Source organism: Chiloscyllium plagiosum, unplaced genomic scaffold (genome assembly GCF_037043375.1).
Source record: "Chiloscyllium plagiosum isolate Xiang-an unplaced genomic scaffold, Cpla_swu_hap1 HiC_scaffold_16, whole genome shotgun sequence".
Lineage (NCBI taxonomy): Eukaryota > Metazoa > Chordata > Chondrichthyes > Orectolobiformes > Hemiscylliidae > Chiloscyllium > Chiloscyllium plagiosum.
In genome coordinates, this window is record NW_028270154.1 from 78813428 (window position 1) to 78831195 (window position 17768).

At 41.2% G+C, this 17768-nt stretch overlaps 1 protein-coding gene across 1 annotated transcript in view; it reads left to right on the top strand.

The window, feature by feature from the left end:
- rnf145a (ring finger protein 145a) overlaps positions 1-17768 on the top strand; it is a 136150-nt gene that overhangs the window by 96238 nt on the left and 22144 nt on the right. The window contains 4 exon segments of the mRNA XM_043703971.2: positions 6915-7150; positions 9214-9389; positions 9983-10123; positions 13610-13792. Coding sequence (XP_043559906.2) covers positions 6915-7150; positions 9214-9389; positions 9983-10123; positions 13610-13792 — 736 coding nt within the window.

The window sequence follows — 17768 nt, forward strand, 5'->3', positions numbered from 1 at the left end:
TTGAGATGCACAACCAATCTTATTTTCCCAATTCACCTGCATACCGCAGTCTTCCATGATTACTGTAATTGTGTCTTTCTGACATATCTTTTCTATCTCCTTATTTATTTTCTGCCTCACACCCTGACTACTGCTTAGAGACCTGCACACAGCTTCTATTACGGTGTTTTCTCCTTCGCAGTTCCTCAACTTTATCCATATGGATTCTACATCTTCTGACCTTATATAGCTTTTTGTTGCTGATGTAATTTCTTGTTAACAAGGCAATCCCACCCCTTTGCTCATTTCGGTAAGTCATGTATCATAGAGATGTACAGCACGGAAACAGACCCTTTGGTCCAACTCGTCCATGCCAACCAGATATCCCAACCCAGTCTAGTCCCACCTGCCAGTACCTGGCCAAAATCCCTCCAAACCCTCCTATTCATATACCCATCCGGATACCTTTTAAATGTTGCAGTTGTACCAACCTCCACCACTTCCGCTGGCAGCTCATTCCATACATGTACCACCCTCTGTGTGAAAAAGTTGCCCCGTAGGTCTCTCTCATATCTTTTCCCTCTCATCCTAAACCTATGCCCTCTCGTTTTGGGCTCCCCCATCCTAGGGAAAAGACTTTGCCTATTTACCCTATCCACGCCCCTTATAATTTTGTAAACCTCTATAAGGTCACCCCTCAGCCTCCGCTCCAGGGAAAACAGCCCTAGCCTATTCAACCTGTCCCTATAGCTCAAATCCTCTAACCCGGCAACGTCCTTGTAAATCTTTTCTGAACCCTTTCAAGTTTCACGCCATCTTTCCAATAGGAAGGAGACCAGAATTGCACACAATATTCCAACAGTGGCCTAACCAACGTCCTGTACAGCCGCAACATGATCTCCCAACTCCTGTACTCTGACCAATAATGGAAAGCATACTAAACGCTGCCTTCACTATCCTATCTACCTGCGACTCCATTTTCAAGGAGCGACTCCAAGGTCTCTTTGATCAGCAACACTCCCGAGGACTTTACCATTAAATATGTAAGTCCTGCTGAAATTTGTTTTCCTAAAATGCAGCACTTCACATTAATCTAAATTAAACTCCATCTGCTACTTCTCAGCCCATTGACACATCTGATCAAGATCCCGTTGTAATTTGAGATAAGCTTTGCTGTCCACTACGCCTTCAGTTTTGGTGTCATCTGCAAACTTACTAACTGTACCTCTTATGCTAACATCCGAACCATTTATATAAATGACAAAAAGTAGTGGACTCAGCACCGATCCTTGTGGCACTCCACTGGTCACAGGCCTCCAGTCTGACAAACAACCCTCCACCACCACCCTCTATCTTCTACCTTTGAGCCAGTTCTATATCCTTGGATATATTGTTCCCAGCCCTGATCCCCTTGTAGCCACGTCTCTCTGTCCACATCTTGCCAATTTCAATCTACACTACAAGCTCACTTATTATCTTTTGTATATTGCATAGATTTAAGTACAACTGCATTGCATGCCCCCTTCCTGCCATCTCCTTCTGTTGTGCCTGAAGTTATGTTCCTGTCCTATTAGCTGCTCTGGAAACTTTAAAAACCTCTGCTGAGGTCTCCCCTACTTGAATATTTGCATGCATCTGAACCCAAACTCCTCCCCCACCCTGTTTAGTTTAAAGTTATATCCATAGCTCTAAATGTATGATTTACCAGGACTCTTGTCCTTCTAGGATTCAGGTGGAACACATCCCTTTTTCTTTTCCCTCTCTTCTCTGGGCTGCTCATAGGGCAGAAAGTGAGGTCTGCAGATGCTGGAGATCAAAGTTGAAACTTTATTGCTGGAACAGCACAGCAGGTCAGGCAGCATCCAGGGAACAGGAGATTCGACGTTTCGGGCACAGGCCCTTCTTCAGGAATGAGCAGAGAGTGTTCAGCAGGAGAAGATAAAAGGTAGGGAGGAGGGATTTGGAGGAGGGGAGTTGGAAATGTGATAGGTGGAAAGAGGTCAAGGTGAGGGTGATAGGTCGGAGTAGAGTGGAGGCGGAGAGGTCAAGAAGAAGACTGCAGGTCAGGAAGGCGGTGCCGGGCTGGAAGGATCCGGCTGAGACAAGGTGGGGGGAGGGGGGATGAAGAAACTGGTGAAGTCCAAGTTCATCCCCTGCGGTTGGAGGGTTCCCAGTCGGAAGATAAGACGCTCCTCCTCCGACCGTCGGGTTGTTGTGGTTTGGCGGTGGATGAGTCCAATGACCTGCATATCCTCGGTGGAGTGGGAGGGGGAGTTGAAATGCTGTGCCACAGGTTGGTTGGGTTGGTTCGTCCGGGTGGCCCAGAGGTGCTCCCTGAATCGCTCCGCAAGTAGGCGGCCTGTCTCCCCAATATAGAGGAGGCCACACCGGCTGCAGCGGATGCAGTAGATGATGTGGGTGGAGGTGCAGGTGAATCTGTGGCGGATATGGAAGTTTCCCTTGGGGCCTTGGAGAGAAGTGAGGGGGGAGGTGTGGGCGCAAGTGTTGCACCTCCTGCGGTTGCAAGGGAAGATGCCGGGAGTGGTGGTTGGGTCGGTGGGGGGTGTGGATCTGACAAGGGAGTCGCGGAGGGAGTGGTCTCTACGGAAAGCTGATAGGGGAGGGGAGGGAAATATATCCTTGGTGCTGGGGTCTGTTTGGAGGTGGCGGAAGTGACGGCGGATGATGCGCTGTACATGGAGATTGGTGGGGTGGTAGGTGAGGACCAGTGGGGTTCTGTCCTGGTGGCGGTTGGAGGGGCGGGGCTCAAGGGCGGAGGAGCGGGAAGTGGAGGAGATGCGGTGGAGGGCACCGTCGACCACGTCGGGGGGGAAATTGCGGTCCTTGAAGAAGGAGGCCATCTGTGTTGTACGTATTTTGAACTGGTCCTCCTGGGAGCAGATGCGGCGGAGACGAAGGAATTGGGAGAATGGGATGGCGTTTTTACAGGGGGCAGGATGGGAGGAGGTGTAGTCCAGGTAGCTGTGGGAGTCGGTAGGTTTGTAGTAGATGTCCGTGTTGATTCGGTCGCCTGAGATAGAAACAGAAAGGTCTAGGAAGGGGAGGGAGGAGTCCGAGACTGTCCAGGTGAATTTGAGGTCGGGGTGGAAGGTGTTGGTGTAGTGGATGAACTGTTCAACCTCCTCGTGGGAGCACGAGGTAGCGCCGATACAGTCATCAATGTAGCGAAGAAAAAGATGGGGGGTGGGGCCAGTGTAGTTGCGGAAGATGGTCATAGGGCAGCCTCAAAGCTGTCTGCTTAAGTTCTATGTACAAGATGGTTATACAGTCAGTTTTCATAGAGTAGGTTTTTTTAAGTGTCTGTGTCAGACTGTTGAGTCATCTTGGCGAAAGTGAGTACTGCAGATACTGGAGATCAGAGTTGTGTGTGTGGTGCTGGAAAAGCACAGCAGGTCAGGCAGCATCCGAGGAGCAGGAAAATCGATGTTTCGGGCAAAAGCTCTTCATCTGGAATGTTTGGAGCATCGGGAGTGGAGAGTCAGCTTTCCAACAGAGGCGGCTGGTTAGCATTGGTCTGGAGCTAGACTTTTTTTTCAACCTGAGGCAGTCAGCTTTTCAGATGCTTTAGTTATCAAGAAAAGAATTATGAATAGATCCCACTTTGATGTCTGTTGAGTCTGAAGAGCTATTTCCATCTTCAGACCTTGACTGTTACCCTGACTGAGTGAATTCTAAACTCCTGACTTTTGTGATTGGAGGCTGAGATAGCCCTTTGCAACAGCTATCAGATTCTTGAAATCAGTTTTTATAAGCCTGATTCCCAGAGTACAGATTCTCGGTCAGTATTACGAAGGCAATTACCTGGAAAAGCCCGTTTGGTTCACTCATTTTGTTTAAGGAAGGTGGAAATCTGGCCTAAATGGGACTGGAGATCCAGAGCGATGTGGTTGATTTCCCATTTGAAAGAGCCTAGCAGGAGTCATGATACAAATACTGACCTTTCCGGTGACACACTCATTCCATGAAAGAGAAAAAAATAGCTTGACAGCATAATTAATAAATTGTAATGAGTCTATATAAACCAAGGAGGACAAAAACAGGGCAGTTGTGATTAAACATACATAAAACATTGAATATGCTGGAGTTCAGGAGTAGATAAGTAAACTATTTCAAGACAGAGATGAAATTTTTATATTAGAAGAAGCAGTGGTTTCTGGGGGCCTGTGTAAGTCAGCATAGAACATTAAGAAGAAAATTGAAATAATTGGGTCTGAAAAAGACCCAGCCTTCAGGTGAAGATCTCTGCAGCAGCTGGGCTAAAGTAAGGATGTTAAGTGAGAACCAGCAAGAGCTTTTCCAGAATGAATTTTTTAAAAATCCAACCACAAGCAGAGCCACAAAGACTGCAATTTAGATAGTTGCAGATGAGTTTTTCCTGTAATAAGTTATAGCTAAAATGAGATGAAGCTGAGCAACGAAAGAGAAATTAAATTTTCGGAAAACTGCATTTCTTTCCAACACAGCAGAGGTTTGAGTCTCGGACATCAACAACATACAATGAAGTGCAGTCCTGAAGTTAAACAGGGAACAGAAGCAGATGGTTTGGGTCTGGAGCAGATCACTTCAAAGTTGAAATTAGGTTACAGTCTGAGGCAGATCCAGTTCAACACAGAAAAAATTGTCTATTCAGTATATATTGATCTCTAACTTGAAAATCCATAGTCATGGAGGTCAGGGAACACCACCACCTTCCCCTCAAATCCACTCACTGTCCTGACTTGGAAATGTATCACCATTCCTTCACTGTCGCCATGTCAAAATCCTGGAATTCCTTCCCTAACGACATTGTGGGTCAACCCACAGCAGCTGTGGGCTGCAACTGTTCAAGAAGGTAGCTAACAACTTCCTTTTTAAGGGCAACTAGGCACGGGCAATAAATGCTATCCAGCGACGCTGACGTCCTACACATGGATTTTTAAAAAAGGCCAGGATTATAGTTGTTTGGATCGTTCAGTTGGCAGGACAACTAGTTTATGTTGCAGAGTGATGACGTTATGTCCCTCCCCGCACCAACTGAGGTTACCATGAAGGAAACTTGTTCTCAACCTCACACCTTGTATGATTCCTAGTTACCCTCAGTTTAAACCACCACCAGTTCTTTGTCTATAATGAGAAAGCAGCCCTGCGGTCAGGTAGGAGTATGGCAACTTTACATTTATCATTAAGGACTGTAGTAACATGCAAATCCTCTTCATAGTACACAATGCATTTGTTATCATGTGAGCTTTGGCATTTTACTTTTTAAACAATTAATTTTGATGTATTAATGTATGAATAAACCAAAATCTCGATTCTAGTTATAAATAATGTCTTTTATCCGTAATGTGGTGTACTAATAAGAGTTTTTCGAGAACCTTTCACAATATGTTGTCAGGTTTTTGGATCTGCATTTAAGTGTCTTCGGAAATGTGCACTAACAATACTACAAAATGTTTTGTCACATAGCTGAACAAAGAGACCTTGGAGTGCAGGTTCATAGCTTCTTTAAGTGGAGTCGCAGGTAGATAGGATAGTGAAGAAGGTATTCAGTATACTTTCCTTTATTGGTCAGAGTATTAAGAACAGGAGTTGAGAGGTCACGTTGCGGATGTACAGGACATTGGTGAGGCCACTGTTGGAATATTGCGTGCAATTTGGGTCACTTTCCTATCGGAAGGATGTTGTGAAACTTGAAAGGGTTCAGAAAAGATTGACAAGGATGTTGCCATGGTTGGAGGCTTTGAACTATGGAGAGAGGCTGAACAGGCTGGGGCTGTTTTCCCTGGAGCATCAGAGGCTGAGGGATGACCTTTATAGAGGTTTATAGAATCATGAATATGGCAAATAGACAAAGTCCCTTCTCTGGGGTGGGGGAGTCCAGAACTAGAGGGCATAGGTTCAGGGTGAGAGGCGAAAGATATAAAAGAGACCTAAAGGGCATCCTTTTCACACAGAGGATGGTAGGTGTATGGAATGAGCTGCCAGAGGAAGTGGTGGAGGCTAGTACAATTGCAACATTTAAAAGGCATCTGGAAGGGTATTTGAATAAGAATAGTTTGGAGGGATATGGGCAGGTAGGATTAGATTGGGTTGGGATATCTGGTTGGCATGGACGAGTTTGATCGAAGGGTCTGTTTCTGTGCTGTACATCTCTGTGACTGTATAGTGGGAAAATCTGCCATGTTTAGGAGTACCATGATAAACTGAAGGCCTTGTTTTGGAATCATCGTCTTGTGGTGTATCTTGTTCTAAATTAGGGCACAGCAATTGGTCTCTCTTTCTGGTTTGGTGATGGGAATGTAAATTCTTCTATGTGCTTATTGCAGTTACTCATGCTGGAAACCATATGTTAAAGGCAGGGTCAAGACAGCTTGCCCACAAGCATTAAGCTCTTCCATGGAGAATAACCCATTGGATATTAGATTGAAGAGTTTCCACAAAATAAGATGTGGCCTTCTGAAGAGGAAGCAACATCGTGTTAGTTTCAGCCCGCTATTTTGCCAACTAAGTAACAACGGGGCAGCAAGTGAATCAGTGGTTAGCACTGCTGCCTCACATTGCCAGGGACCCAGGTTCAATTCCAGCCTCAGGCGACTGCTTGTGTGGAGTTTGCACATTCTCCCATATCTGCATGGGTTTCTGCCAGCTGCTGTGGTTTCCTTTCTCAGTCCAAAATGTGCATTTTAGGTGGATTGGTCATGCTGCTTTACCCATAGTAAGGTTAGGTGCATTAGCCATAGGAAATGCAGGGTCTTGATGGAAGTGGGATTAGGTGGAATACTGTTCAAATGACAGAGTAGACTTGTTGGACTGAATGGTCTGTTCTGAAACTATGAGGATTCTATGTGATAGGTCAATTTCAATTGTAGTAAGATGTAATCTTGTTTTCAGTGAATCTGCTCCAATTACATTGATTGTCTTTTGTGTTGTTATAGGGCAGCTGGTAGTCTGCACACTTTGCTCCTTCGTTATGAAGACTAAACAGATCTGGCTATTTTCTGCCCATCTGCTACCTTTACTGGCACGATTCTGCATGGTTCCTGTGGAAATGCTCATCATTATCAACAGGTTTGCCATGATTTTCACAGGACTGGAGGTACTTTATTTCCTCGCCTCTAATCTGTTGGTACCTTACAAACTGGCTAAATTGGCATACAAGGAACTGGTGCAGGTGAGAGAAACCAAATAGATTGTGTGTTAAATGCTTTGTGCTTCTCTCTCTCTCTCTCTCTCTCTCTCTCTCTCTCGCACACACTTTTTCTCTCTCCCCCTTTCTCTCTTTCATGCTCCATTTCTCATTGCACACATGCGCTCTTGTGTACGCATAATTTCTCAAACTCTACATGCCTCTCCAACACATTATTTATTGATTTTGGCTCATTGATGGGCATTCCTTATTTAAGTTCTGTGATTGTGTTGTGCGCCCACCTGTACTTCCAGTATGTCGTTTGATAGGGATTGTCCTGGATTAACTTTAAATGGTTTCTCTTGCCTTAGTTTGAAACATGTTTTGAAGTTTCTGAAATGTCTTAAATGCATCCTAACTGCTACAATCTAACATTTGTCTTGTTACCGATATGTGGTGTGACTTGGTCCTCCATCTTGTTTATTTTCATTCTTTTACATTTCCGTTCGGGAGTTCCTTCCTATTTATTTGCAATCTTAGTTTTAAAACTTCCTGAAGGAAGCATTTTTTTCATCTTGAAGAGGTGATTAACAAGAAAAATAATTGTTCTTATCACAGACGAGTGTTTTTTTCTAGGGATTTTTCAAGACAGTTGTAAAATAATTACTTTTAGACTGCAATCCTATTTGGTATGGAAGTGTGTGTTGTGACTAAAAGTTTAGTTGAAAAGTGGGCCCTCTTATTTGCTGAAGAGATCATGGAGTTTAATGTGCTTGCTGTTACTCTGTAAACTGTAAAGCCGTTCAGTGATTTAAAAAAAACCGTCTTGAGTTTCACATCAGTACATGTTCTGGATGATTTCTGCTGCTGTAGTGTTGGCCTTGATACCTTCCCCTTCTTGCTAAGTATAAATTAAACTCACTGCAAAAGGTATTTAATAGTGTAGGACCCTTTCCAATAGCAGGATGCCTATTCATCTGTTCTGGAAAGGTCACGGCTGAAACTGTGGGCTGTCGTTTCAAAGACAAAGTTTTTTTCAAGATTTCAGTTTTTTTTTAACGTTGCTGTTCCTTAACTCAGTTTGGTTTTTCTTCTGTATCCAATCTGATTCCAATTCAACAGATGTCCTCCTTTCTCATTCATATGTTCTTTCTCCTTAAATCCCATTTTTTAATCAAGTGGACCATTGGGCCCATCTGTTCGTAGTTGAGCCCTCAGAAGTCGCCAGTGCCAAGTTCTTTCGAACTGAATGGCAAGAAAAGCTAGTTAAATACTGAACCATGAGCAAGAAATCAGGCTTAAGCAAATTCCTTATTGAGAGGTTAGGCGTTCTTTTGTGATGTGGTGTCCAGATATTGATTTCTCATTTGATTACAATTGAACAATTAATTTGCTATTTGTCAAATACATCCTTGTAAGTTTTATTTATTGACAATCTCTTTAGAAATACATTGAAACCTTTTGATATGACAATGCTTCCTGTCAGTTTTTCTCCTCATTAAATTTGTAAGTTGTGATTACTATGGGGAGGGGTGACTGTGACAGCAATGTAGTATTTTCCACATGCAGCTCTGCCAACATCAACCATAGTACAAGCTCCAGAAAAGATCTTCCTCCCTACTGCCAAAATGACTGTAAGAGCAGTTCACCTCGTGCCTCTCCAATATCTTTTCCCCTTGGCCCTGAAAATATTTACCTTTCAGATAATTGTGCAATTCAAATACTTTCATTTGGTATTTTGTTGATCCTTGTGCCTTTCAAGTTTAGCTCAAATTACATGCCCTTTAATGTGCTAGCTCTGTAGTATATCTATTATGAAATCAGTTACGATTATCCAAATGCATTTTCCCTACTAACAGTAAGGAAAAAGCATATCATCGTGTTGCCTTTGAAAGTTTCTTTTTATCAAGAATTAACATGAGTTCTTCGATCCAACTGTGTTCACAATTTTCGCTCAGAACTGACTTATCTCAGTGCACGCTTTTGCATATCTCACTTGTTGCAAACCATTTTGCATTCAGTTGTCATGTGTCTGCTACCATGTGAATGGATTTTTCCATGATATCCAAATTCATTTATACCCTCTTTATCTTCCTTCTGTTGAACAGGTAGTTGAAGTTTATGGACTATTGGCACTGGGGATGTCCCTCTGGAATCAGTTGGTTGTTCCTGTGCTGTTCATGGTTTTCTGGCTGGTCCTGTTTGCTCTACAGATTTACTCTTACTTCAGTACACGTGATCACCCCACATCTCGTGAGAGACTGCTATTCCTCTTTCTTACGAGGTATAATTTACGATTGCACTTAGGCTAGTAACATTCCACAGTTCAGCTTGGTCAGTGGAATTTTGAATAAGGATAAAGTTGATGCATCAACAAAACTAAACGTTTGGCAGTTTTATTCAGACTTGGGCTGTGCATGCTGAGATCATTTTCAATATGGTGAAGTAGTCTGCTTTTAGTATTTTATCTGTTGTTGAGGGATGGATATTGTAAATTGAAACCTTGTTGCACTATTGAGTTCAGCCAAATAATTTTAGCAGTGTAGGAATGACGTTAATTATCACTTGGATGATGTTATCTCCTGCTTCCAGTTACAAATGCTATTTGGAGTTGTCTATAAATCACCTCTGGAGAACATAAGAGGGTGCCCTAGCATTAGTGTTGAACTCAGCTTATGAATTCAGATACTGTCATCTATTAGCAACCACCTTTGGAAATAATAAACTTCAGTGGAGGAAGAAGAGAAGGGTTTTGGGGGGGAAATAATCTGGTGCTTGGGGAAACATTTTTCTTGGTTCATCATTATGCTTTTAATAGGATTAATAAAGGTATATCTGCTTTCATCTTATGTCATTCAAGTAACATTTCTGTTGCAGTATTGCTGAATGTTGCAGCACTCCTTATTCTTTGTTGGGCCTCATGTTCACCATCTCCTTCATTACCTTGGGTGTCCTGACTCTTTGCAAGTTCTACCTTCAAGGTTATGGAGCTTTCATGAATGACAATCTCATGCATAGGTAAGAAGCAATCCTGTGAGTATATATGGAAAAATACGTGCACTTAAAGTTAGATGGCCTATATGCTTATGAACAGTTTGCTTAAAGTTTGCGCAGTGTATCAAATCTTTTCTAAATATCTGCTCTGATTACAAGTCATCCAGTATTTTCAGTGTCAACGTAAATTCTGAAATCTTTCTTAAATAGATGTAGACCCAAATATTCTGCTGGCTGGCAAGTCATTGGAGGCACTGAGTTGCTCTTCAGGTCAGTGTGGAATGCCCAACCCAGTTAACTCCATAAGAATTGCTTCGAAATGACTTCTAGTGGGCATTTCCCCTGCATCCCAAACATTCTGGAAAAGCACTTTAATTTGATAATTTGCACAGTTAAATTCATTGAAGTGCGTTGATTATGTTGGAAACGTTAAAGCAGTTAAAATTTCATATCATTTCTGGTTAACTATTGAACTGAAACTAAGCAGAGTCATTGGGGGCATTTAAGCGACTGCTGGGCATGCACATGGATAGCAGTGATTTGAGGACTGTGTAGGTTAAGTTACTATATTTTACATGAAGATTAAACCTCGGCACAACATCGTGGGCCAAAGGGCCTGTTCTGTGCTATGTTCTATGAAACCCTGACTCAAGGCAGACACCCATCCCACTCCCTGACATTGTGATTCTACCAGAATTCCAACTCTTAGGCCCAACACCAACATCTTATACGAGTGGAGAAAGGTGAGGACTGCTGATGCTGGAGATCAGAGTCGAAGGACTCTTGCCCAAAATGTAGATTCATCTGCTCCTCGGATGCTGCCTGACCTGCTGTGCTTTTCCAGCACCATACTCTCGAACTTACACCACTGGTCGGTCGCTGAAACAATCAAGCGAGACTGTTGGTTTTCTTTTGCAACAGAAGTTATTACAGAAAAGACAAAAACAGAAAGAAACAAGCTGACTAGATGTATAACACAGACTAGATGTATAACACAGACAGAGAGGTCTTCAAACACAGGGCAAAATTGCTTTATGAAGAATCAGATCCAGGGAAATTACTCCTCTATCAAATCTTGAAGTTCAGTTCAACAAATTCATTCTCCCTGGCCTCTGTCCTGTGAATGGTGAACTCTTCCTGCAAGAATACTGTCAAAACCGAACGTTCAGACTTTCTCTGCTTTCTAGAGCCTGCAGGTTTTGAACCAAATGCTCCTGATCTGGATGTTGTACAAAATTAAGTTTTGACTGAGGTAGTTTATTCCCTTTGTTGCTCTGAAAAATGCCTTTTCCAGGAAAGAAACCATGTTTGCCATGAGCAGTCATGTCTCCTCTGAATTCTTGTAAAAATCTTCCATAAATCTCTGGGTTTTCTAAACTAAACTTAATCCTTGATTATCTGAACTGCAAAGAAACTAATGGTCTTTAATGTTCTCCTGGTGGCAATGCACAGTGTATTTTTTAAAAATCCATTTGCAAGCCAGGGAGCTATAGACCAGTCAGCCTGACGTCAAGTTGTTGGAGGGAGTCCTGAGGGACAGGATGTACATGTATTTGGAAAGGCACGGACTGATTATGGTCAGTCAACATGGCTGTGTGCGTGGGAAATCATGTCTCACAAACTTGATTGAGTTTTTTGAGGAAGTAACAAAGAAGATTGATGAGGGCAGAGCGGTAGATGTGATCTATATGGACTTCAGTAAGGCATTCGACAAGGTTCCGCCTAGGAGACTGATTAGCAAGGTTAGATCTCACGGAATACAGGGAGAACTAGCCATTTGGATACAGAACTGGTTCAAAGGTAGAAGACAGAGGGTGGTGGTGGAGGGTTGTTTTTCAGACTGGAGGCCTGTGACCAGTGGAGTGCCACAAGGATCGTAGCTGGGTCCTCTACTTTTTGTCATTTACATAAATGATTTGGATGCGAGCATAAGAGGTACAGTTAGTAAGTTTGTGGATGACACCAAAATTGGAGGTGTAGTGGACAGCAAAAAGGGTTACCTCAGATTACAACAGGATCTGGACCAAATGGGTCAGTGGGCTGAGAAGTGGCAAATGGAGTTTAATTCAGATAAATGCGAGGTGCTGCATTTTGGGAAAGCAAATCTTAGCAGGACTTATACACTTAATGGTAAGGTTCGAGGGAGTGTTGCTGAACAAAGAGACCTTGGAGTGCAGGTTCATAGCTCCTTGAAAGTGGAGTCACAGGTAGATAGGCGTTTGGTATGCTTTCCTTTATTGGTCAGAATATTGAGTACAGGAGTTGGGAGGTCATGTTGCAGCTGTACAGGACATTGGTTAGGCCACTGTTGAAATATTGCATGCGATTCTGGTCTCCTTCCTATCGGAAAGATGTTGTGAAACTTGAAAGGGTTCAGAAAAGACTTACAAGGATGTTGCCAGGATTGGAGGGGTTGAACTACAGGGAGAGGTTGAACAGGCTGGGGCTGTTTTCCCTGGAGCGTCGGAAGCTGAGGGGTGACCTTATAGAGGTTTACAAAATTATGAGGGGCGTGTATAGGGTAAATAGGCAAAGTCTTTTTCCTGGGCTTCGGGAGTCCAGAACTAGAGTGCATAGGTTTAGAGTGAGTGGGGAAAGATATAAAAGAGACCTAAGTGGCAACTTTTTCCACGCAGAGGGTGGTACGTGTATGGAATGAGCTGCCAGAGGAAATGGTGGAGGCTAGTACAATTGCAACATTTAAGAGGCATTTGGATGGGTGTATGAATAGGAAGGGTTTGGAGCGATATGGACCAGGTGCTGGCAGGTGGGACTAGATTGGGTTGGGATATATGGACGGGTTGGACCAAAGGGTCTATTTCCATGCTGTACATCTCTATGACTGTCTGACACTCCCAAGGGTTTCCTGCTCTCCGACACGTTGGATTGAATTACTGTTTCAGAAGGACTTTCTGGCCCAGTTTTATTTTTAATACCCTTCACAAAGATAACCAACACCTGTATTCCACATTTTAAATACCCAATCTCTAAAAATAAAATAATACTGTCTATGTAAATCACAACCTTTATCTGCATCGACTGAACAGTTTTATGATAATACCTGCCTGTTTTGGAGTCAGCACAGAATAGAGAAATTCATGCTTAACCAACTTGCAACTGTACTTTCAGATTGATTCATTGTTTGTTCTAGGACAGCTACACTTCAGAATTAATCTCATCATCTCAGTACATTATTTTAAAAATTTCTTTCAGTGGTGTTTTTTTTAAAAAAAGATAGACACCGGTTGGGAATCTTGGTAAAAGTTAATCTAGTGTTTTCAGATAGCTCATGTGGCATTTTTCACAGTACTGTTGCATAGTGCTTTACAATATTTTTAAAACTCAAGTTTTTTTTAAAATCCTGATTTGTTTTGTGACATTATTCTAAATAGTATAGTTGTGATATTTTGGTTACTCCAGTTGAAATTCTCTTCATCCAACTGTTGCTAGAACTAGGAGAGGTGTTCTGTTGCATCAAATGAGATTTTATTTTTAATTATTTTTCCATAGAGGAATGACTGAAGGTATCACATTACTGATTCTGGCAGTACAGACTGGCCTGATTGAATTACAAGTTGTTCATCGTGCCTTTCTGCTGAGTATCATTCTCTTTATTGTGGTGGCTTCCATCCTTCAGTCAATGTTAGAAATTGCTGACCCTATCGTTCTTGCACTTGGAGCCTCAAGAAACAAGTAAGATCATCTTAGAATCTTAATATCTTAACAGTGTAAGAAGACACAACTTTGATCTGTTGCTCGAGTCCCATATTCCTGAAACAGTCGGTCTTGTTTATCAAATTGCTTAAACTCTAACAGATTCAGCTTTCATTGCTCTGACATGTTTAACTGTAAGTTGCTTTGTTATTATTGTACCCTTGCTTTGCATCAATGTTTTAGTTATTTTCTCATGTTTAGTACGTATTGCTGATAAAAGCCTTTTCCCCAACAGATCCATGCCTGTATTTTTGATCCCCAACAGCCTCCATTCATCTTCCTCTTCAGTTCAACAATGTACTTTCTTCATTTGTTCATCAGCTTTTCTCTTCATTGCATCTGTGCCAGTCAGCTGAACTGATACTTATGGTAGAGTTGAGTATTTAGACTCTCCTCTGGATAAAGATGTTACTCCAGAACTTGGTGTTGTGTTTATTGTATATGGTTTCTACTTCTGGTCTCCCCTGCAAGTAGAATACTTGTCTTCACTATCAAACATTTGGCTCTGTGTCATCTCTTTTCTGGAGGAAAGAGCTTCAGCTTACTCAATCTTCCCTGAGAAACATAAATTTTCACATCTGATATCATTTCAGTAAATCTTTTTTATACATGGGTGCATCCAATTCTTTTTCTAATCTGGAGACTAGAATTGAACACAATACATTACAGGTATGATCTAACCAAAGTGCCATATTTACATAATTTCAGAGACAGATATCTTCTGTTCTTGAATCTCAGTGGTATATTTGCTTTGTGACTTTGTTGACCTGTAGTCTAATATTTTTACTCAAGCTCCCTCTGCTGCTTGATTCAGTGATACTGATTTTAATTTCAAGTTATACTTCAAGTTTATTTCAGCCTTCCTGCTTCTCTTGCAGTTCTCAATGAGCTGTAACCTCCTTCCCCTCTAGTGTCTTTATTTATGGAAGGTAGGACAATTGGTTTGAGACAAATGCCATTTATACTGATACTCTTTTAAGTCAGTTTGTTCAGATGTCTCATGACATGCCTTTCTGGTCATTACATCTGAGGGATTTGAATGCAGTCCTTATGGTCCATAGGTCACATTCCTTCCCTCAGGGCATCGTGGGTCTACCTACAGCAAACGGACTTCAACAGTTCATGAAAGCAGCTCACCCTTTTCTCAAGGGTAGCTCGAGACGAACCATAAATGTTGGCTATCCAGCAACGCACTCATTCCACCATGAAAAAAAACAAATAGAACTGGCAGAACAGAGCTGCTTCGCAAAATTCCTTAATTATTTTAATTGATCCATTCAGACATGTAATGATAAATCTTTGTGACAGGTGGAACTTGAGTCTGATCCTTCTGGTCCAATGCTACCAATGCACCACAAGACCTCTAAAACCAATCCCATTCAGACAAATATTTTTAATCGAACTGTTCGGACTTGTTGCGACACATCTCCGTAGTGGGTGGGGTTTAAACCCAGAATTTGTGGCAGAGCAATAATTTTTATTGTTGACAATTAAAGATCAATACATGCAAGAATGTAAGCAATAGCTTGTAGAATTAAACAAGAATTACTTTGACCTGTTCCTACTGTGGGTGGAGCCCAGTGTTTTTTGCAGTAACCGGCAAGCAATTAACTAAATTGTCTTGACTTTACACTGGTTTAGTATGAATCTAGTTTGACCCTGCAACTTGAACTCTAGGCTTGCATCTACATTGAAACTTAAAGATGATGAAAGCTGTTGGTTGTTTTTTGCCCCCAGAGAGTCAGTTACTCTAGGAACGCATCTATCTGACTTTTGAACCATCCTATCGTTTGACTACTGATCAGTTTAAAGTGTTTCTTGCTTGACTTTTCAGAACATTCAAGTCTTGTTGAAACCATTACAATTGGTAGTTGTGATTCTGGAGCACACCTCCGTTTTATCTTCAATATCACCATTATCCTAACAAATCTGATGTTAATATGTTAAAAAGGGATCTCTTCCACATAGTTCTGATCGTTACCAGCTTTTATTTTATTATCTTTTTCCCAACTTAATTCCCATATTAGCATATCCTAATCAGGACAATGAACCTGTTATGTCATCAACTTTCGACTTGTTTCAGTAGTCTGTGGATGTAAAATGGGAAGTTTTGTCTGTTGGTTTTTATGGCCAAAAGATGGCAAATTTTCTCCAGTGTTCAATATTTTTAAACCAGGTTCCCAATCCCATGCAAATTTTGAAATTATTCTTCCAACTCCTGAACCCTTGTTGTTCATCTCAATGATGAGCAGATGTAAATTCAGCATTCATACCTTTAACCCAAACTACTTTTTGTTTATTTTTGAAACTGGTTTGATATTCATTCTGCTACTTGTCTTCTGATTCCACATTTCCAGCCTTAGCCATGAGATTCCTGTACAGCAGTGTAACAAAGGCCATTTGAAATAAGCATGTATTTAACGTGCTGTATCACTATTGTTTATTCTTAGTTAACTTTTCCAAAGATTTTGAAACTCGTCAAACATGACCTTTACTTTAATATTGATCCTATATGTCGTTTTATTTTTCATTTAAAGGTTCCATTATTTTTCCTGCCACTGACATTGAGTTAAAAATCAATACCATTGGACTTTACCAGCTTTCCTTCAGCATTTAGGAATCATATATGCTGTCTGTCACTCCTCTGGTATTATTCTTTTCCCTAATTTTCTCTGAAAAGATGAAATAATGTTTCTCCTATCTCCTCCCTCACATTTTTTAATGCACATGAATACATTTTTGGGTCCTTTTTCAAGGGTGCTTAAAAGTCCTCCTTCTGTTCTACCTTAAATGTGTCTATACCTTTTGAGGATCCTTTGTAACATTGACTCATCATATGAGTCTTTCGAGCGCAAGTCGTTCTGCATTAACACAGCATTGGATTCCTTTGCATCCCTGTGCTATAGAAAATTGCACTATAGAAAGTATGCAATAAAAGATCACTATAGAAAATCGCTATACCTGTTCAGTAGAAAGTTTGTGTTATCCAAACACTGTTCACAATTCATCAATCATGTTATAACCAATTCAAGTTGGCGTAACGCGCGTTATACCAGAACAACCTGTAAACACTGAGGTGAAGTAATTATTATATCTGCTATTTTGTTGTCATTGTCTATCAGTTTCTTCCCCAATGACTTTATCTTAAGTTTCAAGGACTGCACATGGTCCCAGGGTGCAGAAGATGTGTAAGTTTGTTTCCATAATTATCCTGACAATTTGTTTATAATGGCTGTGAAAACTTCCAGGCCGTTTATCTGCTTTATTGCTTTACGACATGACAGTTTGCTTAGACTTGACTTTACATAATGATTTGAGTTTCATATTACTACCGGAACTTATTTTCTTCTGAGTGATATGTTTTGAGTTGATGAGTACCTGGAATGTGAAAACTAGGCTGTTTCCCATACCTTAAGTGCCCTCCATCTGAAACTTTCAGACCATTTCCCATACCATCGTGCTAATCCCAGATGACCAAGACTTGCAAGAGGGACAGTGGATTCCTAAATACCATAATATACCCAGTATGAACCTTAACTGGTTTGTCTATTATTGTCTTTTGTCTTTTGTCTTGTACAAAATCATGTTTCCTCATACGTACTTTATTTAATACAAAATCCAAGATAACAGAGCAGGAACTTTTTTTTATGAACCTTAATTATATTTAAATTTGAATCAACACGAAATGTGTTTTCAAGTCCCAGCCTGTTAATTGCTGAACTGCAATGTATGCAACAGATGGTATTTGTAACAAATCACTGCATAAAAGCAGATTTTTAAATTAGTTAAGTTTGTATTACTATAATACCTAATGTACAACACACACTTAAAATTATAGTGCTGCCTTCTGACACTGAAAACAAAATGGCAGATATAATAATTACTTCACCTCAGTATTTAATATGATAGGCACAATAGTCAACAGTCCATAAAGATATGAAGGTATTTAAGGGAG